At 38.0% G+C, this 23,753-nt stretch overlaps 2 protein-coding genes across 3 annotated transcripts; one reads left to right on the plus strand and one right to left on the minus strand.

Annotated features, from left to right (window-relative positions):
• Positions 1-422: 422 nt before the first annotated feature.
• LOC116195505 (proline-rich protein PRCC-like) lies at positions 423-2,271 on the plus strand. The gene is made up of 2 exons (XM_031524740.1): positions 423-1,559; positions 1,962-2,271. The coding sequence occupies exons 1-2, from the start codon at positions 471-473 to the stop codon at positions 2,118-2,120; spliced, it is 1,248 nt and encodes a 415-aa protein (XP_031380600.1). The 5' UTR covers positions 423-470; the 3' UTR covers positions 2,121-2,271.
• LOC116195504 (DNA ligase 4-like) lies at positions 2,245-12,812 on the minus strand. 2 transcript variants are annotated; one of them, XM_031524738.1, is made up of 27 exons: positions 12,358-12,812; positions 12,068-12,159; positions 11,433-11,518; positions 11,215-11,351; positions 10,799-10,873; positions 10,001-10,092; positions 9,795-9,866; positions 9,105-9,184; positions 8,931-8,968; positions 8,841-8,847; positions 8,184-8,339; positions 8,027-8,102; positions 7,426-7,550; positions 7,293-7,327; positions 7,147-7,205; positions 6,706-6,789; positions 6,276-6,371; positions 6,108-6,156; positions 5,922-6,009; positions 5,522-5,728; positions 5,125-5,250; positions 4,925-5,024; positions 4,714-4,819; positions 4,414-4,544; positions 4,160-4,321; positions 3,506-3,661; positions 2,245-3,228 (listed from the first exon to the last, which is right to left on the minus strand). In XM_031524738.1, the coding sequence occupies exons 1-27, from the start codon at positions 12,688-12,690 to the stop codon at positions 2,457-2,459; spliced, it is 3,540 nt and encodes a 1,179-aa protein (XP_031380598.1). In that variant the 5' UTR covers positions 12,691-12,812; the 3' UTR covers positions 2,245-2,456. The 2 variants fall into 2 exon arrangements, with proteins under 2 accessions (XP_031380598.1, XP_031380599.1); XM_031524739.1 differs by lacking the exons at positions 11,215-11,351; positions 11,433-11,518; positions 12,068-12,159; positions 12,358-12,812 and having other exon boundaries at positions 10,741-10,876.
• Positions 12,813-23,753: the final 10,941 nt, after the last annotated feature.

The following is a 23,753-nucleotide window of genomic DNA, read 5'->3' on the forward strand; positions in this document are numbered from 1 at the left end:
GATTCAGATGACTCATAGTTGTCTTGATGTGAAAATCAACAACCAGACATATAAAACAATACGACACTCTCAAAGGAAGTGCACCGATTGACTGCAAAATAACTTTGATCTAGTCGATGTCATGGTAGCTAATGTGGCTCTACTGGTACAGAAACTGTCCATATAAAAAGGCTAAGCAAGAGAGAAACTAAAAGCGCCACGTCGGAAAGAGGACCGAAATGCACATAGAACTCAACTTGTTGGGACGGTACTGCGTTAACAATCTTTGAATGGACTACGCTGGTCTATTGAGAAACGTAGAGGGACGTTACTGCAAACTATTACGAAATCGTCCCTTTTAATTGGGCCAGAGGCCCAATAAGGGCCGAAAATGCGGGCTCCAAGGCCCACAATATATATATGCCAGTCCATTCTCTCTCCTCTTACCGCTTCTCAGATTTTCAGCTCTCTCTCTCTCTCTCCTCTCTGTAATGGAGTCTCTGCTCGCGAACTACGCTTCCTCCGACGAAGAAGAAGAGCGGAATCAAAGATCGGAGGCGCCGGAGCCGCCGTCGTTTTCCGCCCGTGATCCTCCTCCTCCTGCTCTTCCGTTTTCTTCGCTAGCTGCTTCTCTGTTCTCCTCTCTTCCGCAGCCTAAGCAGACCCCAAAGCCCGCTTTTTCTTCAATTCCCAATCCCCAAAACTCCCGCCCCTCTAAACCAGCCTTGCCATCGGAGGAGGAAGATGACTCCGAGCTTCCCAATCCGAGATTGAAGCTCTTCTCTTCCCTTCCCCAGCCCAAACAGTCCCAGAACCCCGGCCAGCAGACCAAGAGGGTCGTCCAAATCCAAATTCGTCCCCAGATCAACCTCCCCTTTCCCAAGGGAGCCGATGTCGACGACGATGAAGATGATGACGACGAGGGCGAGAAGGAGAAGAAGCGCAAGAGGGATTCGGAATTGGCGGCTCAGAATTCCTCCGTCCAGTCATTTCTGTCAAGCTTGCCTGCTGCGAGGAGCTCTGCCACGTTGGGAGCTCTACCTTCCTCAGGTTCAGGTCGGAGGTCGATTGTTGATACGGACTCGAACGCTCCAACCTCGAGTGGAACCCTTGAAGGGAATAGTCAGTCAGGGTTTGGACAAAACGGGGAGAACTATAGTAACTACGCGAATTATGATTCAGGTATTGATCAAAGTGGCGTGCCGCGTTCTGGTGGTTTCCTGGAGAACAGTGACGTTCAGGTGGGGGTTGATCAAAGCAGTGGAGGGTATTATGATTCGTATGGCGACCCCAGTGGGGGCAGCTATGCAGGATATGATAGTAGTTATGGGGTTCACTACCATGCCGGGGCTGATCAAAGTTCAAGTGGGGGAGAGAATTTGAGTTATGCAGGAGGCTACGCGAGCTATGGCGACTATGGGAATGGTTCGGTTGAGAGCGAGATTAAAGTGACTGGGAAAAGAGGGAGGAATGAGATTCCTGCAGAGATAGTCGAGGTGAAGCAGGATGAGTTGATAAAGAATAGGCCAAGAGAGGATCAGATGAAACTGACTGGGATTGCCTTTGGGCCTTCTCGAGAGGTAAATTATCAAAAACATATCATCTAAAGTTTTATGCTTCATGTTTGTGTTGCATTTTAATGGTTTGGAGGAATCCGAGGAAAGTCGTTCTATATGTGCCCCGATACTTCTCAGCCTCTCCTTTTAATGGAAGTCTGCGTCCTGATGACAACGATTAGATTAGTCTGTTTTCTAATCTGAATGCAAAGTTCACATTGTTGAAACCAACTACTGATGCCTATCTATCTATCTATCTGCTGTATAGGCGCTCTGCGTAGTATATGTATTACATCTGTTACGCGTTCATACTTTATTGACTATTTACTGATCTTATAGTATAGTAGCTGCTCAGCTCTTTGGCTGTTGTGTTGGGACATAGACTGATACTAAATATGCTGTCCTTTCTATTATTACTATATGCAGCCTGTCTCAACTAAGGGGAAGCCCAGCAAGCTGCACAAGAGAAAGCATCAGATTGGCACGTTGTTCTACGACATGAAGCAGAAGGAGATGGAGCTCACAGAAAGGCGTGCTAGAGGCTTCCTCACGAAAGCTCAGACACAAGGCAAGTATGGGTGGTAACTTCTTGCTACCCGACATTGTATCTGTTGAGTTGCAACTAAGTTCCCTTCTATAGGTGCTTCGGCTTTGGTTTTTCTGTAACAAAGTACAAACTGAACCTTGTATTTTTGGTATTGGTCAAAGAGAATGCAATGCTATTGTTTACTTAGAACTTTCAATATAATTCGTCTGTTTATCTGTTAGAACTCTCAATATAATTTCTCTGTTTATGTGCACTGCAACAGATAATCTCATAATCGTAAGTAGTTACATTAATCTTTTACATTGAGAAATGCGAATCTCTCAATACTACTACTGATTACTGGACCAGAACTAACAATGAGGCCGCTTACAATATTACCAATCCTTGAGTAGCTCTCCTGCAAGATCCTTATAGCTTACTTTCTTTTTCTTTGGCACCACAAGTTCCTCGGTTGGTCCCTCTGCCGATCTTGGTCCTGGTTCTCGTTCTGCTTTTTCTTCAGACGGCGAGGGCTGACTGGTAGATTCCTTCTTCATCATCCCAAGGCTCGGTATCATGTCCAGCAGCATGGCTTGGACCGGGTCAGTCATGATTTCAAGCTTCGGGTCTATGTTCTCCTCACCTTTCTCTTCACGCTCTTTCTCTGGTTCTGTCCGCCTACAACCTTCATTGGGTTTCTCCTCTCTTGTGGCTGGAATATCCTCTAGGATTCCCTCGATGATGCTTCTTCGTCTGTGTGATGACTCGAGATCTTCCACCGCTTTCCCTTCAGAAGTTTTAGCAGCTATCTCAGTTATCATTCCATCATCTCTCGTGTCTCTACTTGCTGTCATATCCCTGTCCATTGTGTCGGAATTATTTTCATCATCGGACACAATTTCATTAATCTTCGGGCCTTTCTTGGTAAGGCGTGGTCTTGTGCGACGGGCCTGTGTAACACTTAATCTCTCTCTTTTCGTGCTTGCACTAGGAGGCCTACCTCTTTTCCTTCTAACATCGGTCTCTCTACCTGAGGTTGTGGCTCCTTTATCTCCTGCATTCTCTTCGTGTCTTTTACTGAGATCTTCCTGCTCAAGAGAAGGGGGCACAGTCGGTTTTTCTCCGGAGGCCAAATCAGAAGAACGATCTTCTACATCATCCTCTTGTCTGATGAACAAAAAATTTAAAGCACACACCTTAGCTAAGGACAAAACAGAAATATCAGTAAACTTCTGATTTATAAAAGACATTCATCATCTTAAGTAACAGGAAGCAGAAACGAACATCAGCATGAGCAACATAAAGGTAACAAAATCAAATGCAAAACCATTTGAGATCCTTCCTAGATCATTGCCACGACACTAGATTAATCAATCACCGAAGGACAACATGTTTGTCTCGAAACTTATAAGATGGAAGATATAAAGCAGAACTTCCTACTCACCCTTCTTCATCGACCGACTCATCTGTTACTACGAGGTGTAAGTTATATGGATCCTCGGGCAACTTCCGGTCACTCTCTAAGCAGTCTTCCAACCATTTTGAGCTCACGACATGCAAGTTGCTTTTCCTCAGAAGCCGCTTCTCTTTTGCGCTGAGGCTGCACCAAATATAGTAAAAGGCTAAGAACTCTGAACTTAAGGGACCAATTCACATTCAACACTCATAATGCACACGTCCCATTGCCTAAGGTAAATATCGTATACAACTTTGTACGCAATGGTTAGAAGCTACGTGCTCAGTCAGGCATAGATTGCTGACTGACAAAACAATATTAGATAAAGATAATTCTGCTTTCGTGCAGACAGAGACATCAGTTAAGGGTCGGAAAAAAACATTATTTATCAAAAATACTAACCATATACCAATAAATTATTTGGACAATTATTAAGAGAACATCCTAATGATCTCATAGACTACATATAGACTATAAGGGTTACAGGGTGACAGTACTTTCTTCTCTCTTTTTTTTAACATTAAATACAAATTTGCAATCATACAGTGCTGAGGGAACAATGTCTTAATCGTAATCAACACACATATGGTTCCCCATTCCCAAATATTCTGAGAGAAACTGTTACGAAATTTAAACACACACCTTTCAGTTAGTGTATGCAAGTCCGCTGCCAATCCTGGTACTTCAAGAACTACCAAGTGTGTAGCACCCGCGAGACTTTTGCTTACTTTCCCACTGCCCCAATGCACTTCAAGCCCCAACCTCCTCTCCACAAGCTTCAGCAGGATCTCCTGTTCTGGTTGTCTTCAAGAGAAATTCCACCAAGCAGTGAATAAATAGAACTATAAGCGCAATCCATCACAGGCCATATGGAAGGGCCAGTTAAGATATCTCACAATGCTGATGCTGAAGGGAGAAAATGAATACTGCAACCACGAAAGCGCGACCACTTCTCCTTGGGGCAGTATTTTTCCTTATAATATTCAATACGACGGGAATCTTCTGATCCTTTCACATTACTTAAGAGCTGAAAGGAAAATATGAATTAAGCGTTTTCAAGCATGGTCTATACAGCAACCAATTTTACAATATATATGTTTCAAATGTCTTCTGAAACTACAGGTCCTTTGTAATATTTAATATATTCAAATAGCCATTAGCATAGCCAGGGCACCAATATCTTACATACAAATTACCTGCTTGATGTCTTCAAGATCAAGATCCCAGTAGTAACAGTCTGAAAACTCATCAATTTCTTCTTGCAACCTCCTCTTTGATGTGTCAGAGAGAAAAAGGAAGTACCTTTAGAGAGGGAGTAGGCAAACACGTTTCAGCTATGAGCTCTAAAGCAAAACGAGCTAATAGGAAATCACAGTACTCAAGAAACAAAGTGCCGACAGTACAAACTTTGGCTGTAACGGGAGAAGCCTCTTTTGTGAGCAACAGTCAAGAACCCATGAATAATGAATAACATCCTTACTCCGTGTTGCTGCTTGGAATTTGATACCTGCAACATTACTTCTTCATTAAACCAATGAAAAGGAAAAGATCTTTGTTCTAATTAACACTATACATGTACGGCGCAGAGGGTGGGGTTGCAGAGAGACCTTTGCTTTCAGCTGCAATGCAGTGGGTAACAGAATTATTGAGATTCATGGAGAAAGTGCCACCATTTTCAACAACCATTTTATGCAATGCATCGAGCGAGAGGTTGGAAGGAACATTAATAAAATCTGAACATATTAAGGATACCAAGCAGTCATAAAGATACAAGGTGATTTAAAATTGAAACTGATACCACGAGGCCCCTTTCTTCCAAAATTTTCTCTGTTAGGAAATTTAAAGCACACAGTTAAGGCAGTTCCCAGAAAGGACCAAAAAGAAGAAAAGACAGCATGACGAGCAAAATATTGATCAGGGATGATTTTGTAAAGGACCACATTCCTACCGATCTATAATTAGCTGTTAATTAGAACTCTGTTAAATGTCACAAATAAAGGATACAAAACATCATGTTTGAGAATATCCTTGATTCCCCTTTAACATGAGAAACATCCGTGTGGGTGAAATGAGATGGGACAAGAGACTTGTTCTTTTCTTTCTTTCCCTTTTCAGAAGATCTCTTGCGCTTTAGACCACTTGATGACTGATCTTTGTACCCCGTGTCTCTTTGGGTAGTACCGTTGCTTGACTGTACCAATTCCATGAAAGCTGTTGGGAACAAAGCACGACGGAGAGGGAATAATCAAAACGTGTACTGAGTGTAAACAAAAGAATGCTCTTCTGCCTTATAATTTTATATATTATGCTAGCGCTTACATAAAGAAAGTCAAAAGAAAGAAACCAGCAGAAGTTATTGAGCTTATCACATCAGTGAAGAAATTAGTTGAACGAAGTTTCTTACACTGCACATCAAGACATTCATGCCAAGGCTTGTCCCATCTCACACGGTCAATACGTGGAAACCTGAGACTATATGGAGCAGCAAACACCTACGAAAATAGAAGTGAATCAACAACGATCAAAATGCTACCCAATAACCAAATCACAGCAACACAAGTAGTGTCTTGTAAGAAGACTAAGGACATACCTCAGAACTTATAGTTCTTATGTCGCTGGTGATAGCAAGTATGATAGATCTGCAATAAACAGGAAAACATAAGTGAGAAAATTTACTAAGCCAAAAAAAAAAAATCATGATAATAATGGTCGAGTATATAAGCTTGTATAGACAAGGAAAGATTTTCCGAACACTCACTTCTCAGGGCTTTCCACCCAGACATCTGGTCTCTCCTTCGAGTGATTGGTAACCTGATAAAAGCTTGGGGGTCCCTTCTTTGGGTATTCATATTTCCTGGGGAAACAAGCAACAAAGTCAAACCACACTCCAGGAAAAAACGAAGCGAAATTTTGAAAATTAATCCTTTAAGGGAAATATTTTGACTGTAGTCAAAAGTCTTTTAATACAGTATTTCTATATCATCAAATCTTACTAGCTTGCCAGCTTAAAGTCATCTTTATCCCTCAGCAGCCAGTATAATTTGCTTTCACAAGCAACATTCAATTATTCTTGTCAATGTATCTTTCACCAATTGAGTAAACGAAACTCTAACGTTTTTAATTACATCCATGAAGGGACAAGTTGCCCCACCTCAACCTCATTAAACGAAACGAAAGGCAAGAATTACCTGAAATGTGGCTTTAATTTGGTCACAACAGCATCAAGCTCATCATCTGTGAGTCCTGTACCAACTCTGCAGAAAGAAATGAAACTGCAATATATTGATGCAGTTAGATCCATTATCCTTGATTCCATGATATATCAGAATGGTTGATCCTGGGATCATGATTCAGCAATACAAAGAAGACCCACTAGAGTTCAGCAGATATAGCTCTATCAAATCCAAATCACGTTTACTATTGAAAGTATCAAGTAGTTCCTCATCCATCCTACGACCAAAAGGTTGAAGAACAAGCTGCATTGCCATTGTTGATAAATAAGCCGACCCAATAAAAATGGAGACAAGTACATAAACTGTGTAACTATAAACTTTCTTCAAATATATTTCAGATCCAGCAATGTAATAGACAAGTCAAGGGATAGAGGAGGATGGTCTACAGGAAAGTACCGTCTTGGATATGAATTTGGAGCTGGACGCTCTGCAAGACCAACCAAGAATTGAGCTACCTGTATTTCAATATGAATCAACAGAAATTCCACTCACAGCAGCATAAATTGCTGATAAAGGATCAGATTATAAGAATTCTAAATCACCTCCCCTCCACGACGACCAGAACCATAGTAACCTCCTATCAGATGGAACGTTGAGAAGAAAAAATTGTTATGGTCTAAGCAATCAGGATATTCTGCTTCAAATCGGTAATGCGTAGTGGAAACAGATGTTTACCTATGATAAGAACATCAAGATCCGAACTAGCACGAATATATTCTGGCTTTAACTTTAACCACTTTCCACTCCGATCACCTGGTTCCCATTTGGAACTAAGGTCTTTCAAGACAATTCCTTCATCTCTACAAATTTAAACATTGATTAGTACAAGTAGCACTTTTAATGAAAGCAAACATACATATAAATTGAGGAATCAAAAAAAGAATATTAGGCTGTAAAAGTCATGCCAAATCTTCAAAGACACGACTAGCAAGCCCACCAATTCATTTCTGATTGACAGAAACATGTCTAACTGCTCTTTGGCATACACGTGAAATCCTATTGAAATAACAAATACAATCAATTGGCAACCACATCTTTACACATGAAATGACAGCAAGAACTAAAGCCACGCACTAGGACAATTAGAGAACGAGATAAATTGCCATGATGAAAAAGTGATCTTTGCATACTTACACTTTAAAGTTCAACATCCACAAGAAGTAAAGTAAATACATTAACCCAATCTTAGCAGTTTTTTTTTTTGGGCCAACAATCTTGGCAGATTATTAAGTTCACACAACATTAAGCAGCCTCCAAAACAGATAGGATACCTCACCTGTTCTCGATTGTTTCCTTAAAGAACCTTTCAACATCATCCAAAGTATGCACTATGAGTGACCAACAAGGCTCTCCTGTCCATGAGCAAACTAAGTCAGGTATTACTCTTACAAATTCAAGATATCCTAGCATAAGAGCAAAAATTGTTTCTCTACCAGGACGACGTAGTGTGTTAAGACCCCCATCAGGTACCAAGATTTCCAAACGACCCTTTATAGGCTTCAAAACTTTTCTAAGAAGCTCATGCCTTTCCTTTAAGCTCTGATGAATAACACTAGTGTCACCAGAATAAAGAATATCAAATGCAACATCTGGTCATAGTAAATGTCAAGGTAAACTCTTATTTGGTGATAGAAACCAATGTTTTTACGTTGAGATTGGCACAGGCCCATATACAAAGGATATTCTACAAGGATAAGTATTTGTGTCACCAAAGTGATTATAGCATTTGCAATAAATCTCATGGTAGAGTAGCTGAGAGTTAAAGCATTACTGATAATGGTCTTCAAACAGCATTTCCTTTCCTTAAGATATCATCGGAGTAAGTTTCATCTCATTCCAAATAAGCTTCAACCAAAGGTCAAAATGAGAATTTGCAAACTTAAAGCAGCCAATTTGAAGAAGCGAGTCAGAGGTCTGTCCATCTGATACCGACATCCTATTAAGCCATTCTTCAGATGTTATGTATTCTCCAATACTCGCAATTCTCAAACTTCTCACAAAAAGGTACTAATTCCTTAAACCAATCAAACCTGGTGAAAAAACCTCTGGAATCAGGTCCAAAATATCCATGTTCAAATGCAAAAGGATACAGCACAACTGCAAAGACAAAACAATAACAAATTAATATCAAGTGAAGGACGACTCAACTGAAAATTTAGTAAGATATTAAGTTAACAAACCTGTCTGTCACTGTCGAGTCCTTCCCTAGCTGCCTTGGCTGATGGGAAATGAAAGAGATATTAGTAAATGGACCATGCTTGTAACAGTACATTTAATTAAATTGAAAAAAAAATCAAGAACGAAATTTTATACATGTACATATATTTAGTGCCAAGATCAGACCAGGAAAATACCAATTTCTTGATTTGAACCAAACTCAGCGAAATGATTCAAAGACTTGTCCCATACAAGCATTTCACCATCAAGAATGCACCTGAAGACAGAAGGAGATTAAGCAAGAAAATGATTTCATTGCAAGATCCTCCAAATACTTTAAAAATTACTTATTTCCATTTCAATATTAATAAATACTACACTGCAATGACAGCATTGATCTTTCGGGACTAAAATATAGAAGCATCCTTACATTAGGGAAAACAACACCTCCAATCTTGCAAAAAAATTTGTGAAATCACAGTCACACTTCCACTGTATCCATTGGTATAGTTGCTTCTGATATTGGTAACCCACTTGACTTACATCTCCCTATCTAAGTATGGGATAATATACTCCAACATTTGATTTTCCAGTAAGCATTCTTAAGAAGTCCATGAGCAAGCTAGCATTATTCCATCTTAATGTCAATGCATGCATTATTTGGACCATGGCACCTTTGAACCCAAAAATATTTGTATGTACCATCGGTGATGGAACTTTTGGAAATCCATGCCTTTTAACCAATTAGGCTTTTAATCTCCAACATGTTCTTTGTGAACATCAAGTTTTGTATGCATGTGACCATTGCTTCAAGTGAGTCAAGATTTCAATTTTTGGATGCACAACTTTAGTATCTGTCCTTTTCGGCAAGTAAAGCCCATGATTACCTATCAACCAGAATGTTCTGAACAATAATGTCCAACATCCCATGCTCATATTCGGAATGATCAAGGAAGTTCCTGTAAGCATTGAACAAATTGTCAGACCAAACAAGGAGATGCGGTATTTATACTTTAAAGACGAGCTCGTAAATCAGCAATATATGTATAAGCATATTAAGCAACCAAAAGAGAGTATAGTAAATGTGATATACCTGGAGAAGAAATGCACCTCAGTTCCATTCTTATGAATTTGAATACGATCACCATCAAATTTGCATTCAACGACCACTTCCTTCCCATGAAGCTGTACATAAGATTATAATTATATAAACTATTGTACATATATATCTATATCTATATATCTAAACGAACCAGAAGCATTTCGGAAGTTCTCGCGGAGAGTACATTCGTTTTTCATACTCTTGAGTTTCTCTTTTATTTTTGTTAAAAAAATGCGAATAAATTAATGTAAATATAAACATTACTTAGGCATGAAGTAATGTAATGTAATAGTTCTTAATTCAATCGTATAGGCTGATTTATAAAATAATTAAATAGAGACTGTTACTCATGGAATTTGAATAAGCCAACAATATTATGGATAAGATGTATCAATATAATGGCATAATAAGGGTCGATCGAAGAATACATCATGTAATTTTAATAAGGATATTGAATTATCAAAATTTTCAGATGTTTTATAATGATTGTATTAAATTGAAGTAGAACTTAACTATGAAGCAAATAATATATGTTTTCGATCATATATATACTGTGAATGATTTTGTTTCTTAGTTTCACCGTGCATTGCACAGGCAACCCTACTAGGATATATATATAATCCACTGCTATAAGGTTGGGAAGATGTGTGACAAGGACATTATCTATAAGACAAAAAGTGGATCAGTTTATTATAATGATGGTCATATAGGCAACTGCAGCACAATCTTACGATGATATATATATATCCCATTTGTTATGATGCTGCAGAAAAATTCCTTGAATAAGACCTTTTTCCAAGCTGTTGCAGCATTACCAACTCTCACTGCAAGTTGAGGGCGTACTGGTTTTCCAACTTCTATATCCTGCACCCAATACCCAGTAAGCTCCATGCAACACCACTAGCAATAGTAATTTGAATGGTTCACCATGATATTTGGCCCGTTAAAGTTAATAAAGACCCTTGATTTGTCTCTCATAAAAAGGCTATACATACTTGACAAGTGCGTGGATACAAATTGTAGGCCATGATATGGATTAAATTGCAAAACAAACCAGATGCAACTTAAAACTCTAGCAATAGTCCAGTACAGAAGAATAAGAATCACTACATTAAAACAGTCAAACAAGATTCAGATTCCAGTCCAGTCCCAAAAAAAAAAAAAAGATCTCTCAAAAATTTCTAGTATAAGTCTCTAAACTCAACCTGACGCTTATGCCGTTGGCTCCGATCCCTTAGCCTCTCACATACCAGCTTCAGATCACATGTCACGTTAAACAAGTCCTCAGCATCCGGATGAAATTCATGAAATATGCTCTTTTCACTAACACCCAACTTCAGATCTACAGCAGAAATATGAAACCATAAGGAACGATGATTAAATACAAGACCCTCAAGAAGAAAAAATAATTCAAAAGGATTACCTTTAAGAATTATCATGACAATCCACTTCATTTCCTGTGCATTTGTCTTCTTTATCAAAGTAGAAAGAACTGAAGTCTTCTCCGCCCTGCAACAAAGTTATCAAAATGTAAGAACACCGAAAGTGGCAAGATTTCCAAATGTACCATTGTCACCAGAACAAATCCATGCCCACAGACATGTCCATGTGATGTACATAACTGTACTTTTATGCCTAGAATCTTTAGCAATAGTGACTAGCGACCCATCTAAGCCACATGAAACGGGAGATACAAACTCAACGGGTCATATTCCACTATAATGGAGATATTGATTGACAGACATGAAAATTGATTGACCTTACGGATCCTGCTAAAATTATATACGGAAGGGCTAACAATAAAAAAAATGAACTTTTTCTGATAAAAAGTAGGTCCTCGCAAAACACACTAGAGTTTTTCGCAGCTTCAAACAAGAGATTTTGTGGCTTCATATTTGGTCTTTTCTCTGGGAATAAGAAAGTATTATCTCTCAGCAAAATACTTATAAACAAAATGCTTCTTACAAGACCAAGATCATCTATATCTTCAATTCCATTAGCATTTTCATAGCAGCAAAGAACAGACATGGGAAGCACGAAGATCAAAAAGTGAACTACCTGTTCTCAGCCGATGCCAAGCGGTCCAGCAAATCGTTTAACTCGTTGATTGTTAAACCACCAGAAGCCGTTCCTTGCCTACGCTGAAGCACCTATTTGATCAAATACAAAGGATGAATAAGAAAAAGACGATGGTGATGATGCATCAGCAGGAGCAAAAGCAGTTTGAACCCAACTGAAAATTGTTCATCGACTACTTTTTTCCAGTAATTAGAGCAATAAGAAGCTCCATTTATGAGGTTTAACAAATTCCCGTATGAAAGCTACAAAATTTGAGATGCTGCCGCTACCTCAGTGGCGACCATCGCGAAATTCCCGGCGTTCGCTCCCGTCTTGGGCCCACCGCGCCGCCAGTTAAATAGGCGGACGGCGTCCTCGGAGTCGCGCGACATGCCGAGGGCGTCGACGAGGCAGGTGGCTAGCACGGACTCCTTCAGCCCGTAGGTCCCCCGCTCCCGGTCGAGCGAGGGGAGGATTATCCGAATCGCGCTGAAGTAGTCGCAGGGCTTGCAGAAGGTGTCGAGGAACTTGCGGAACTTGGAGCGCTTGACGGCGGACGACTTGCTCTTCTGCATCCAGTTGAAGAGGCTGACGAGGACACTGAACTTCGTATCGCCGGACATTCTGGATTGACGCCGGAGCGGGGCATCGACGGGAACTCAGATCGATCGCACTGGCGTGAAGGATTTCTCAAGCTTCAAACTCCATTGAAGCGCGCGGAGAGCTTCCAGGGGAAGAAGAAGGAAGGAGATTCGATGACCGGGAAGGGGACATGACCCGGGAAGTCGGTTTTGGGTCCGGGTTCGGATCGATATTGGGCCACAGTGCTCGGCCCAGGACCATTATGGAGCTTTACCTCAGGCCCATTGGCCGGAACTTGGGAGCAATCCCCGCTTGGGTGATCCTTTCTTTTCTGGTATGATACGAGGGTCTTCGTTCCATCGGATTCATTCTTTTATCTCTTGTTATGTTTCTGTTCATATTTCCATCGTCCAATTTTCATTTGTCGAAAGAGATTGATGAACAAAATATGTTTTACGCAATATTTTCTCGGCCTCTTGGTTTTGTTGGGTTGATTTGCACGATATGTATTTTCCTAAAGATGCCGAGAAAAAGAACGAACAGAAGGAATTTAAGGACAAAGTCGGATTCTGATGATGTAAATCCATAGGCACTGCGAGGTAGGATGTTTTCTGTGGGTAAATTTTTATACAAACTTTATAACCAATGTAACACTTTAGTACAAAATAAAATTTTACTCAATGTATTTTTACATATATTTTCCTTTGTAATTTTTTCCTGACGGGCAAATCGATTTACCCGTTGTTATAATTGCATTGGATGTCAATGAGAAAAAATGTACATATATATACATATTCTCACGCATTTATATATTTATAAGCACTTGCAATAATTTTTTTTTTATCTTTTTACCCTAAAATAGAGTTGAGTTGAGTTGAATCTCAACTCGAAAATCAAACACAAGCGTCCTTTAGTGCCGACTCGGCTTGAATTTGGATTATTTGTGATTTATCCGATACCGAGTGGTGCATAGGAAAAAATAGTCGCAAAATAAAAACGAATTAAAAGAAAAGTAATTTCTTTAATATAGACAAAAAATTTTATGAAAGTATACAACCCTTTGTTTTCGGTGAAAAAATACATATAATTCTTTTTCTTTCTTAATAGTGGTGAAGGTGGTCAAATTATCGAGTCTCACTAGCACTAACGGACGGTTACTATTATTTCCCTTTCTAAATTTTTTCTCTTCAATTATTTGATCATCATATTTTTTTAATAAATATTTGATGATCAGATTTTGAATTATATGTAAAAATAAATAAATGACTTTTATTTCCCTCTATCTACGGCCGCACCTGTCATTTTCTCTCGGTTCTCCCACTCTCAGAACTTCTCTCACTCTTGGATTCTTCCCTTTCATAAATCATCACAAGTCCGATTTAGGGTTTGGAGCAACAATTTCCCTTGCGATGGCGAGGAATATCAAGAGAGAGCTTCGAAATCCCACGGTTGAAGATCGGGTGCTCCGGGCACAGGCTGATAAGGTTATTTCGAAGTTCGTCAGATTGATGAACCTCACCATCGCATTCAACGTGGGTGGAAGCATCGTCCTCGCTCAAAATCCAGCGTTCCACTGCTAGCAAGTCACCGAAATGATCATCCCGTGAATTGTAGTGCTCTCCACGGGAGCCACGCTTTCCCTACACCCTGCTTACAAGAAGATTGCCTCTCATGATGCCGATGCGAAATTCCTGTTGCACATATTTGATCAATTGCAAGAGGAGCTCGCCCAAGTCGAAATTTCTCCACTATAGGAGCCGCTGATGCAGGGGAGAGAGGGACATGTATGCTGTGTTATTATTAATAGTTGCCAATTGCTATTACAGTTCAATCGGCTACTAATTCATTTGTTTGTTATTCAAATGATAGAATTGACCCGGCTTCAATCAAATAAAAAATTTTCCTTCTCCATCTGTTTGGCATAGCGCAAGGGACTTCTGGTAGTGGGGCATAGGTTCTGCGAAACCAGGTGATCTTCACTCCGCTAGTACTCCTGTATAACGTTGAGCATCTTGGCAATTATTGATATAAATCAATCAGATTTTCTATCTTGCAGTTTATTCCATTTGATGGACTTAGGATACATATAATTAATAGATGCAGGAAGGTTGAAAAAACAATGATGGATCTTTCATACTTTCTTTTAATCAATTTTAGTGTTATTTTTTGTTATATTTTTTGTAATTATGTAGGGAGCTAGATGCATTCTGCAATCCTTTTTCTTTTTCCTCCATAACCTGGGAATGTTCATTGATTTTCTTGTGATCAATTGATAGGAAATTTGATTTTGACGGGTTGACTTTATCGGATCATGCAATTTTCCCAACTTTTTTCACTCGTTAAACAAGGCTATCTTGTTTGGAGATTTAGCTATCGGTAAAATCACTTTGTTGTCTGATAGATTCAAAAGGTTCTCCCACTCTTAGAATTTCTCTCACTCTGTGCTTCTTCCCTTTCATCAATCATTGCAAGCCCGATTTAGGGTTCACAACAACAATGACACGCACGCACTACAATACACAAGATGATCATTTTGGCGACTTGCTGGAGTGCAACGCCGAATTCTAAGGTAGGACGATGCTTCCACCCACGTTGAATGCGACAACAAGTTTCTTCAGTCCAGCGAACTTCGCGACAACCCTATCAGCCTGTGCCCGAAGCTCTCGATCTTTAATGGCAAGATTTCGAAGCTCTCTCTCAATATTCCTCGCCATTGCAAGTCCCATTTAGGGTTTGTAGCAACAATGGCACGCAATCCTATCATTTTATTTTTCTCTAACCTATTCCTATCATTTTTTCCTTACAGAAACAGGTATTAGTAATACGAAGCAAGCAGTCCAAGTGTTATCCAAGGCGGCCTATAATATAATAATAATCGCGGACATATTTAACATCGAGGATGATGCATTCAGTTTACTAGAAAAATACGTGATTAAGGAATCCCTTCGATTGGTAATTAATGCACATATTGGACTTAATATCAAAATATCGATTACTACCACAGTAACATATAAGATTTCTTACTACGAAAATAGCATATAACTTGTTATGAGTCTTGTCAAAATAAGTTCGTCATAATAAGTATATCGTGACAAGATAACATTTGGTCACAATATCTTATAACTTATGGTGATAAACTTATTTTCGTGATGAAAACGTTATACAATATGTGTCACAATATATGAAAATATGTGTATACATATATGTTAGTAATTATGGGAATACTTGGTTTGTGGCGCTTACAATAGATTGAAGATATGTATGCACATATAAATATATATGTATCAACATATATATTAAGCATTTTCATTATAAAACTTTATTCAGTGTAATTTAACATTCTTATCACAATATACATATTAAGTATATATATACATGCATATTAAGTATGTATTTACATATATGTTAGTTATTACGGGAATACTTGATTTTCGGCGGTCACATAATATTAAAGATATGTGTATATATATAAATATATATGTATCTATGTACATATTAAATATATGCACTATGAGACTTTACTTAATATAATTTAACATTTTTATTGTAATATATTTTTCTTGTGATAAAATTTCTTTCATAACAATAGAATTTTTTACAACATACAAAATGATTAATCGGTGGATTGTAGTGCTCTCTGCGGGAGCCGCGCTTTCCCTGCACCCTGCCTACAAGAAGATTGCCGCTCTTGATGTTGATGGGAAATTCCTGTTGTACATATTCGATCAATTGCAAGAGGAGCTCGCCCAAGTCGAAATTCCTACACAACAGATGCCGCTGGTGCAGGGGAGAGAGGGACATGTATGTTGTGTTGTTATTAATGGTTGTCTATTGCTATTACAGTTCGATTGGCTAATAATTCATTTGTTTGTTATTCAAATGATAGAAGTGGTCTTGCTTCAATCAGATAAAAAGTTTTCTTATCCATTTGTTTGGCATGGCGCAATAGAATGGTGGTAATGGGGCACAGGTTCCGCTGAACTAGGTAATCTTCATCTACGCTAGTAATCCTGCATAACGTTGAGCATCTTGGTAATTCTTGATATCAACCAAGCAGATTATTTATCGTGCAGTTTAGTCCATTTGATGGACTTAGGATACATATAATTAATAGGTGCAAGAAGGTTGGAAAAACAATGGTAGATCTTTCATACTTTTTTTTAATCAATTTTATTGTTATTTTTTGTTATATTTTTTGTACTTACGCATTCTGCAATCCTTTTTCTTTTTCCTCCATAAGCTGGGAATGTTGGTGGATTTTCTTGTGATCAATTGATAGGAAATGTGATTTTGACGGGTTGACTTATTGAATCATGCAATTTTTCCAACTTTTTTCACTCGTTAAACAAGGCTAGCTTGTTTGGAGATTTAGCTATCGATTAGATCACTTTGTTGTCTGATAGATTCAGAAGGTTCTCCTACTTTTAGAATTTTTCTCACTCTTCGTTTCTTCCCTTTCATCAATCACCGCAAGTTCGATTTAGGGTTCACAGCAACAATGGCACGCACGTACTACAATCCACGGGATGATCATTTCGACGACTTGCTGGCAGTGCAACGCCGGATTCTAAGGTAGGACGATGCTTCCACCCACGTTGAATGCGATAGCAAGGTTCTTCAGTCTGACGAACTTCGCAACAACCCTTTCAGCCTGTGCCTAGAGCTCCTGATCTTCAACGGCGAGATTTCAAAGCTCTCTCTCGATATTCCTTGCCATTGCAAGTCCGATTTAGGGTTCATAGCAACAATGGCACGCAATCCTATCATTTTATTTTTCTCTTACACATTCCTATCATTTTTTTCCTTACAGAAACAAGTATTGGTAATACGAAGCAAGAAATCCGAGTTTTATCTGAGGCGGCCTATAATATAATAATAATCGCCGGACATATATGACATCGAGGATGATGCATTCAGTTTCTTGGAAAAAAATATGTGATAAAGGAATCCCTTCTATCGGTAACTAATGCACATATTGGACTTAATATCAAAATATCGATTACAACCAAAATAACTGAAAAGATTTCTTTCCATGAAAATAACGGATAACTTGTTATGGAGTGAAAATAAGCTCGCCCTAATAAGTATATCATGACAAGATAACATTTGGTCACAATATCTTATAACTTATGGTGACAAACTTGTTTTCATGATGAAAACTTTGTATAATGTGTGTCACAATATATGAAAATATGTATGTACATATATGTTAGTAATTATGGGAATACTTCGTTTGTGGCGCTCACACAAGATTGAATATATGTATATACATATAATTATATATATCTACATATATATTAAGTATGTGCATTATAAAACTTTATTTAGTGTAATTTAACATTTTTATCACAATATACATATTAAGTATGTATATACATGCATATTAAGTATGTATATACATATATGTTAGTTATTAGGGGAATACTTGATTTTCGGCGTTCACATAATATTAAAGATATGTGTATACTTATAAATATATATGTATCTATTTACATATTAAGTATATGCACTATGAGACTTTATTTAATGTAATTTAACATTCTTATTGCAATATACTTTTCTGGTGATAAAATTTCTTTCATAGTAATAAAATTTGTCACAACATATAAAATTTCTTGTAGTGACCCTTTTCTTTTCTATGTAGTGGAATATCAAATAATCTCATTTTCATGTTTGCATTTCAGTTCTCTCTACATGGGATGACTAGAGGATGTTGAAAATGGCCCTAAATTGAGGTGCCATACGGTGTATGACTAAGCCAGCTAGTCATTGTTGTTTAAAGAACATTTAGCAATATGCTTATATAGCTCGGAAACAACGAGCTCAGGCAGCTCAAGTGGAAGCCCGGAAGCTGAATCGCTAGGAAGAAAAAGAGCTACGAGAGTCTGGGATGTGAAGACAAAGATTAAATTTGAAAAGGGTGTCAACAAACTTGGCAAATTCTTCTGAATTTGTCTTTTTAATTTTCATAGCCGCGAAACCAGAGAGATCTTGAATGCTATGGAGCCTGTAAATGTAAACCTGAGTCAGGTAAAGGATTATCTTAAGGTTTACAGAAGGAAGCATAAAGCTGCCAGCTCTTCCCGCCCTTTATCTCTCAAGGTATTTGATTCCCATCCGTTCTAAACAAGACTCAAAAAGATATTAACTCCCGTTTGTATCTTTTTTAGATTGCGTGTATGGATTTGATCCAGGGCATACCAATGCTCGTTTTGGAGGGATTTTGCCGACGGATGATGATTTCATATTGACTGAGCTGCCGGCTGAAGCGGAAGATCACGAGACGTCAAACCAGCAGCTCAACAATGACCGGCTCAATCCTTATACGAGCCAGCCAAATGATACCGTTGCTCTTTTGGAGGGATATTATATGCTGATTAATAATATTTTTTAAAATTTTAATAAACTCACAGCAATTTAAATGAAATTTTTTAGATAATAACGTGCATCTTATATTCACGAAATTAGAAATTTTCCAGACATGGGAAATTAAGACAGAAGAATGCTTACACAACAACAAAAGGGTCGATGTTATCAAAAATCTTAGTCATACCTAAAAAAGGAAAACAATACCTTTGATTCATTGTCATTGGACGATATTGACGAATGACCATTTATTATGCTCATGCTTTAAAGAGGATGTGTCTTCCTCTATACACGATCGGTCAATCTTCTTCTACAACCAAATTGAATGCATCATCATTTATCTTTGAGTTAGGATCGATAACTTCGTCATCCCTGCGAAATTGATAGAAGAAGTGAAAGAAGATAACTGAACTAATTGAATTCTCTTTCTATGCTCTCTTATGTAGAGGAAGCTAGAACAAGTCAGTAAACTATGCATAAAGGCACAATACAACTTTCAAGAAAAAAAAAAGATATTATGAAGCCACCTCCTAATTCCTTGTAGTTACACCCCAATAAGGCGGTGGCGGGCATTGGCATGGCCCTTAACCACCATAATTTCATAGAATTTAAAAGAAAAACAATTCGAGGTTGAGGGAGAAGGAGGGGCCTTGTCGGCGACCACCACCCTTCCAATCGGGGTGGGCAGCTACCACCCCTCTAATCTCGATTCGGGAATGTGGGACTCCGGTTTGGGAGGGATGATGATTCTGCCGGTAGCTACCACCCCTCCAATCTGGGTCACTGGTTGACCAAATTTGTTTTGGGGTGAGGGAGAATGGTAGGGTGGTCGCCAATGAGACCGTCACCACCTCCGTTCCCCAAGCTCCCCCATCCCCTTCGTGACAGTTCTTTTCTTTTTCTTTTTCCTAATATTCCTATAATAATTAATATTTAAAAAAGAATTGGATGGAAAATGCATTTATTAATGGAAGAATAGACGGTTGGACTAAAGTGACAAAAAAAATTAAAGGTTGAGGATGAGAAAAAAAAAAGATGAAATGAGAGATGTGCGGAAGATTCAGGACCAAAGTGCCTTTTTTTCCTTTTTTCTTCGGATGTTAATGAAATATTTATTGAGAAGAATATAAATGGGTAGTGCAACAGAAATCCTATAAGTTTGGACTTTTTTGCACTTCAGTTCTATGAATTTCATTTTGGAATTTTCACTCCTATCTATTTGCGCTGTAAAATTCTTTTGGTCTATCTGGAAACAACTGCTAGGGATCTACTGATATGGGCTTCATACCATCAAATCTATCCTAGTTGATTGTTAACTGTCCATGTGGCAATATTCTATTTGTTGAAAATTAAAATGTTAGAAAATAAAAAAAAATTCAACAATTAAAATAAGGAGTCCACTTGGCAATTTTCTATTGAAAACTTTTAAAATATTAAAAACAAAAACATTAAAAAATTAAAAGAAAAAAAATTTGAAAGGGGGCAGGGGCCTTAATCTCAACAACCACCTATGATTAGGATCGTCGGTGACCACAGAAGTTGCCGGCAACCCCAATCGAGCTAGGGGAGGGGATGGTGATGGTCAAAATTGAGGTCACTAGAGACCAAGTTAGGGGATGTTGGTCGTCATTGAGGCCCCATCGGCAGATATCAAGAGAACCCTTGGCTTGGGGATTCTCCCAATTCTAGCAAGTAGGGTTTCGATTCCAGCCACCACCCTTTCAATTGGGGTGGTCGCAATAACTTTGTGGTCACCGGCTGCCTCAACTTTGTTTTTTTTTGGGGGGGGGGGGGTGGTGGGTTCGGGAAGGGATTAGTGGTAGTGGTGGCCAAAATCGAGACCCCCATCATCGGCCACAGCCCTCCTTTTGATATTCATTTTAAAAAAAGATTTTTCTTAATTTTAAAGAATATTTTTATTATTAAAATAATAATTAAATAAAATTTACTTTTAAATTTTAATTTATTAAAATTTTTCAGCCAACAGAAAGTGCCATGTGTACTTCTTACGTTAATTTCTGAAATTCATTTTTTGATTTACTAATATTTTAATTTTCGCCTCCAAACTTATAAGACTTCTTATACACTTCTCCCAAATATAAATATTAACCTAGAGATATGCTTAGACAGTTTACAAAAAAAATGAAGCAACAAATCTAATTTTAAAAATTTAAAAATCATTGATTTGATAATTAAATAAATAAATGCCTACATGAATATTATTTACTTCACAGTTAACTAAATGTATATATATTATTATATTATTTTATATTAGTATTTTTTAAAATGGATAAGTTGTACCAGTTATCCCATGGTTTCGCTTTAGGGAAAATAGTTCAAAAATGCATAAAGCTTTAAGGTCATTTTCAAATCTACCAATTTTTTTTTTAATTTTATCTGATAAAGTACAATATTTCATTCCATTATCACATATACCAAATCATCAATAACTCTGTTAAATGTACTGAGATGGCAAATAAAAGGAGGTTTTGTGTGGCCGATCTCTTACACGAAAAATAGTTTAGAAATTAACAAAGTTTCATTATTTGTTTTAAATATATCAATTTTTCTAAATTTTGAACCAAAAATTCACAAAATTTCGTCTGGTTACTATATTTACCAAATCATTAATTGCTCCGTTTAAATATGCTTCTCTCTGGGATGAAAAAACAAATAAAGCAAGAATATTATAAAAGAAAAGAAAACCAGAGGAAAGTAGAAGACCAAGGCAACGATGGCTGTGGCCCGCTGCCTTCTTTGGTCACCCATCTCCCATCCTACCTCCTCTACGTTCTTGACAGCCCATCTTTGTCTCAGTAGAGTCTTTCAGTGGCATGTTTCGGTCCTCTTCCCCATTACTTAGAAAAAGTGAGCCTCACCATCAACTTTCCCTGCTCCAAGAAAGGAAAAGAGGAATGTCCTTCCTAATCTTCGACGTTGCCTCCTCCTCTTCCTCTTCAACTCATACGGAACCATTGCTACCTTCCTCTTCTCCTTCTCTCAGGTTTTCTTTTTCCTTTTTTCTTTTCTTATCGGGTAAAATGCACATACTTTCGTTGAGGTTTGGAAAAATGTAACCCATTCGTTGATAATTTCTGCACCTAGTCCCATTTGACTTAGTTGACCTGTTATCATTTTTGAGAAAAATATCAATTGGGTTCATAACCTATGATTTTTTTCTTTTCAAGTCCATACATTTTAATATTTTACTAAATAAAACAACTACATTTCATAAAATATTTGTATAAGGCCTTTTCAATATATTTTAAATTTAGAAATAAAAATATTTTAAAATTAAAAAATAAAATAAGAAAGAATCTGGTCAAATAGGGAGGAGAAAGGCCTCTAATAACATATCTTGGCAGTGATCATTAAATGAAACTTGAGTGTAATACTTGTAAAAAAAAAAAACTAACTTCGGATACAAACTCAAAGTATCCTAAAACAAATTTAGATATTGAGAAACACTAAATTTATTTTGAAATTTAAATTTGGGCAGGTTGGGTACCTATTCGATATATTCAAAATTCGAGAACTGAATTAAGATATGAAACCTTCTAGATTTGAAATCGACTGTTTGATTTTTTGATCGGGTCGAACCTCAATTTTCAGCTTTCTACTTTCATTCCTAGTGCTCTATGACAAGCCACCCCTTTCCCTCTCTTTATTTGTCCTCTAGAACGAAGCTTTGAACCATTTTTATTATTTGTTTTTAAATTTTACTCCTTAAATAAAAAATAAAAAATAAAAAATAAAGATTACAAAAACTGTATATGAACATTTTATGTAATGTGAATCTTATTCAGTAAAACAAATAAATGCATGGGCTAAAAAGAACAAACTAAGAGTTGTGATCCTAATTAGTATTCTCTCGAAAATAATAATAATTTGGTCAATTAAGTCAAATGAGGGTTGTGCGCACCCGAATTTCGTCTCGTCGGGGCATGCGTGCGCGCGCCTAAATGCAACACGGCTTGGGAGTGTCCACCTTCCCAGGGATGCGCGACGGACGCACGTGAGAAGGAGTCGCCACTACCTGTTTACGACCCGAAGGTCGAGGGCCGGTGAGTCGCCCGAGTCTAGAGGTATGGATACACCTAGTATGCTAAGGCAATGGTCTTGTACGGAATCGAAAATTCCAAATTCGGGGGTTCTATTACGTGTGGGCCTATATCCCACACGCCCTTTTGGTACTCTAACTTGCTAGGCTTGCCATTTTATTTATTTACCGCGTGATTTAGGGTTGCACTCGACTCGTCCATTTTGACACCGTAAATTCGAAGAGACACTTGAACCGTCTGCTCTCCGATCGGGATTATTACATGAATAAATAAATATACATCCTAAACCCTTACATTATTCTCTCAAATATATAAAGGACAAACTACAATGACTAAATCTAGGTCGGTTCACGTTCGGCCATTATTTCACTCGTGCTCACCGTATGGTTTAGAAAAGACCGAAAATTAAATTAAATGCGCACTCGGTGTATGGGGGCATTGGACCCCGTGATCGATGGTTATGGGCGTTGGACCTAGTGTTAATCGAGCTCTAAAGGATCGGGCTCGATCCGCATAACAAACCAGTGCAAAAATGTAACAAGCAAGCTCAAATAAACAAACAATGGGATTTCTTGTTATCGCCGAATTTACGTGAATTAACTGATTATTAACCGGGGTATGTTGACATATAAATCCTACCTTAAAACAAACAAAGGGGATGATGGATATGGTATGTA

The sequence above is a fragment of the Punica granatum genome, chromosome 2 (assembly GCF_007655135.1).
Source record: "Punica granatum isolate Tunisia-2019 chromosome 2, ASM765513v2, whole genome shotgun sequence".
Classification (NCBI taxonomy): domain Eukaryota; kingdom Viridiplantae; phylum Streptophyta; class Magnoliopsida; order Myrtales; family Lythraceae; genus Punica; species Punica granatum.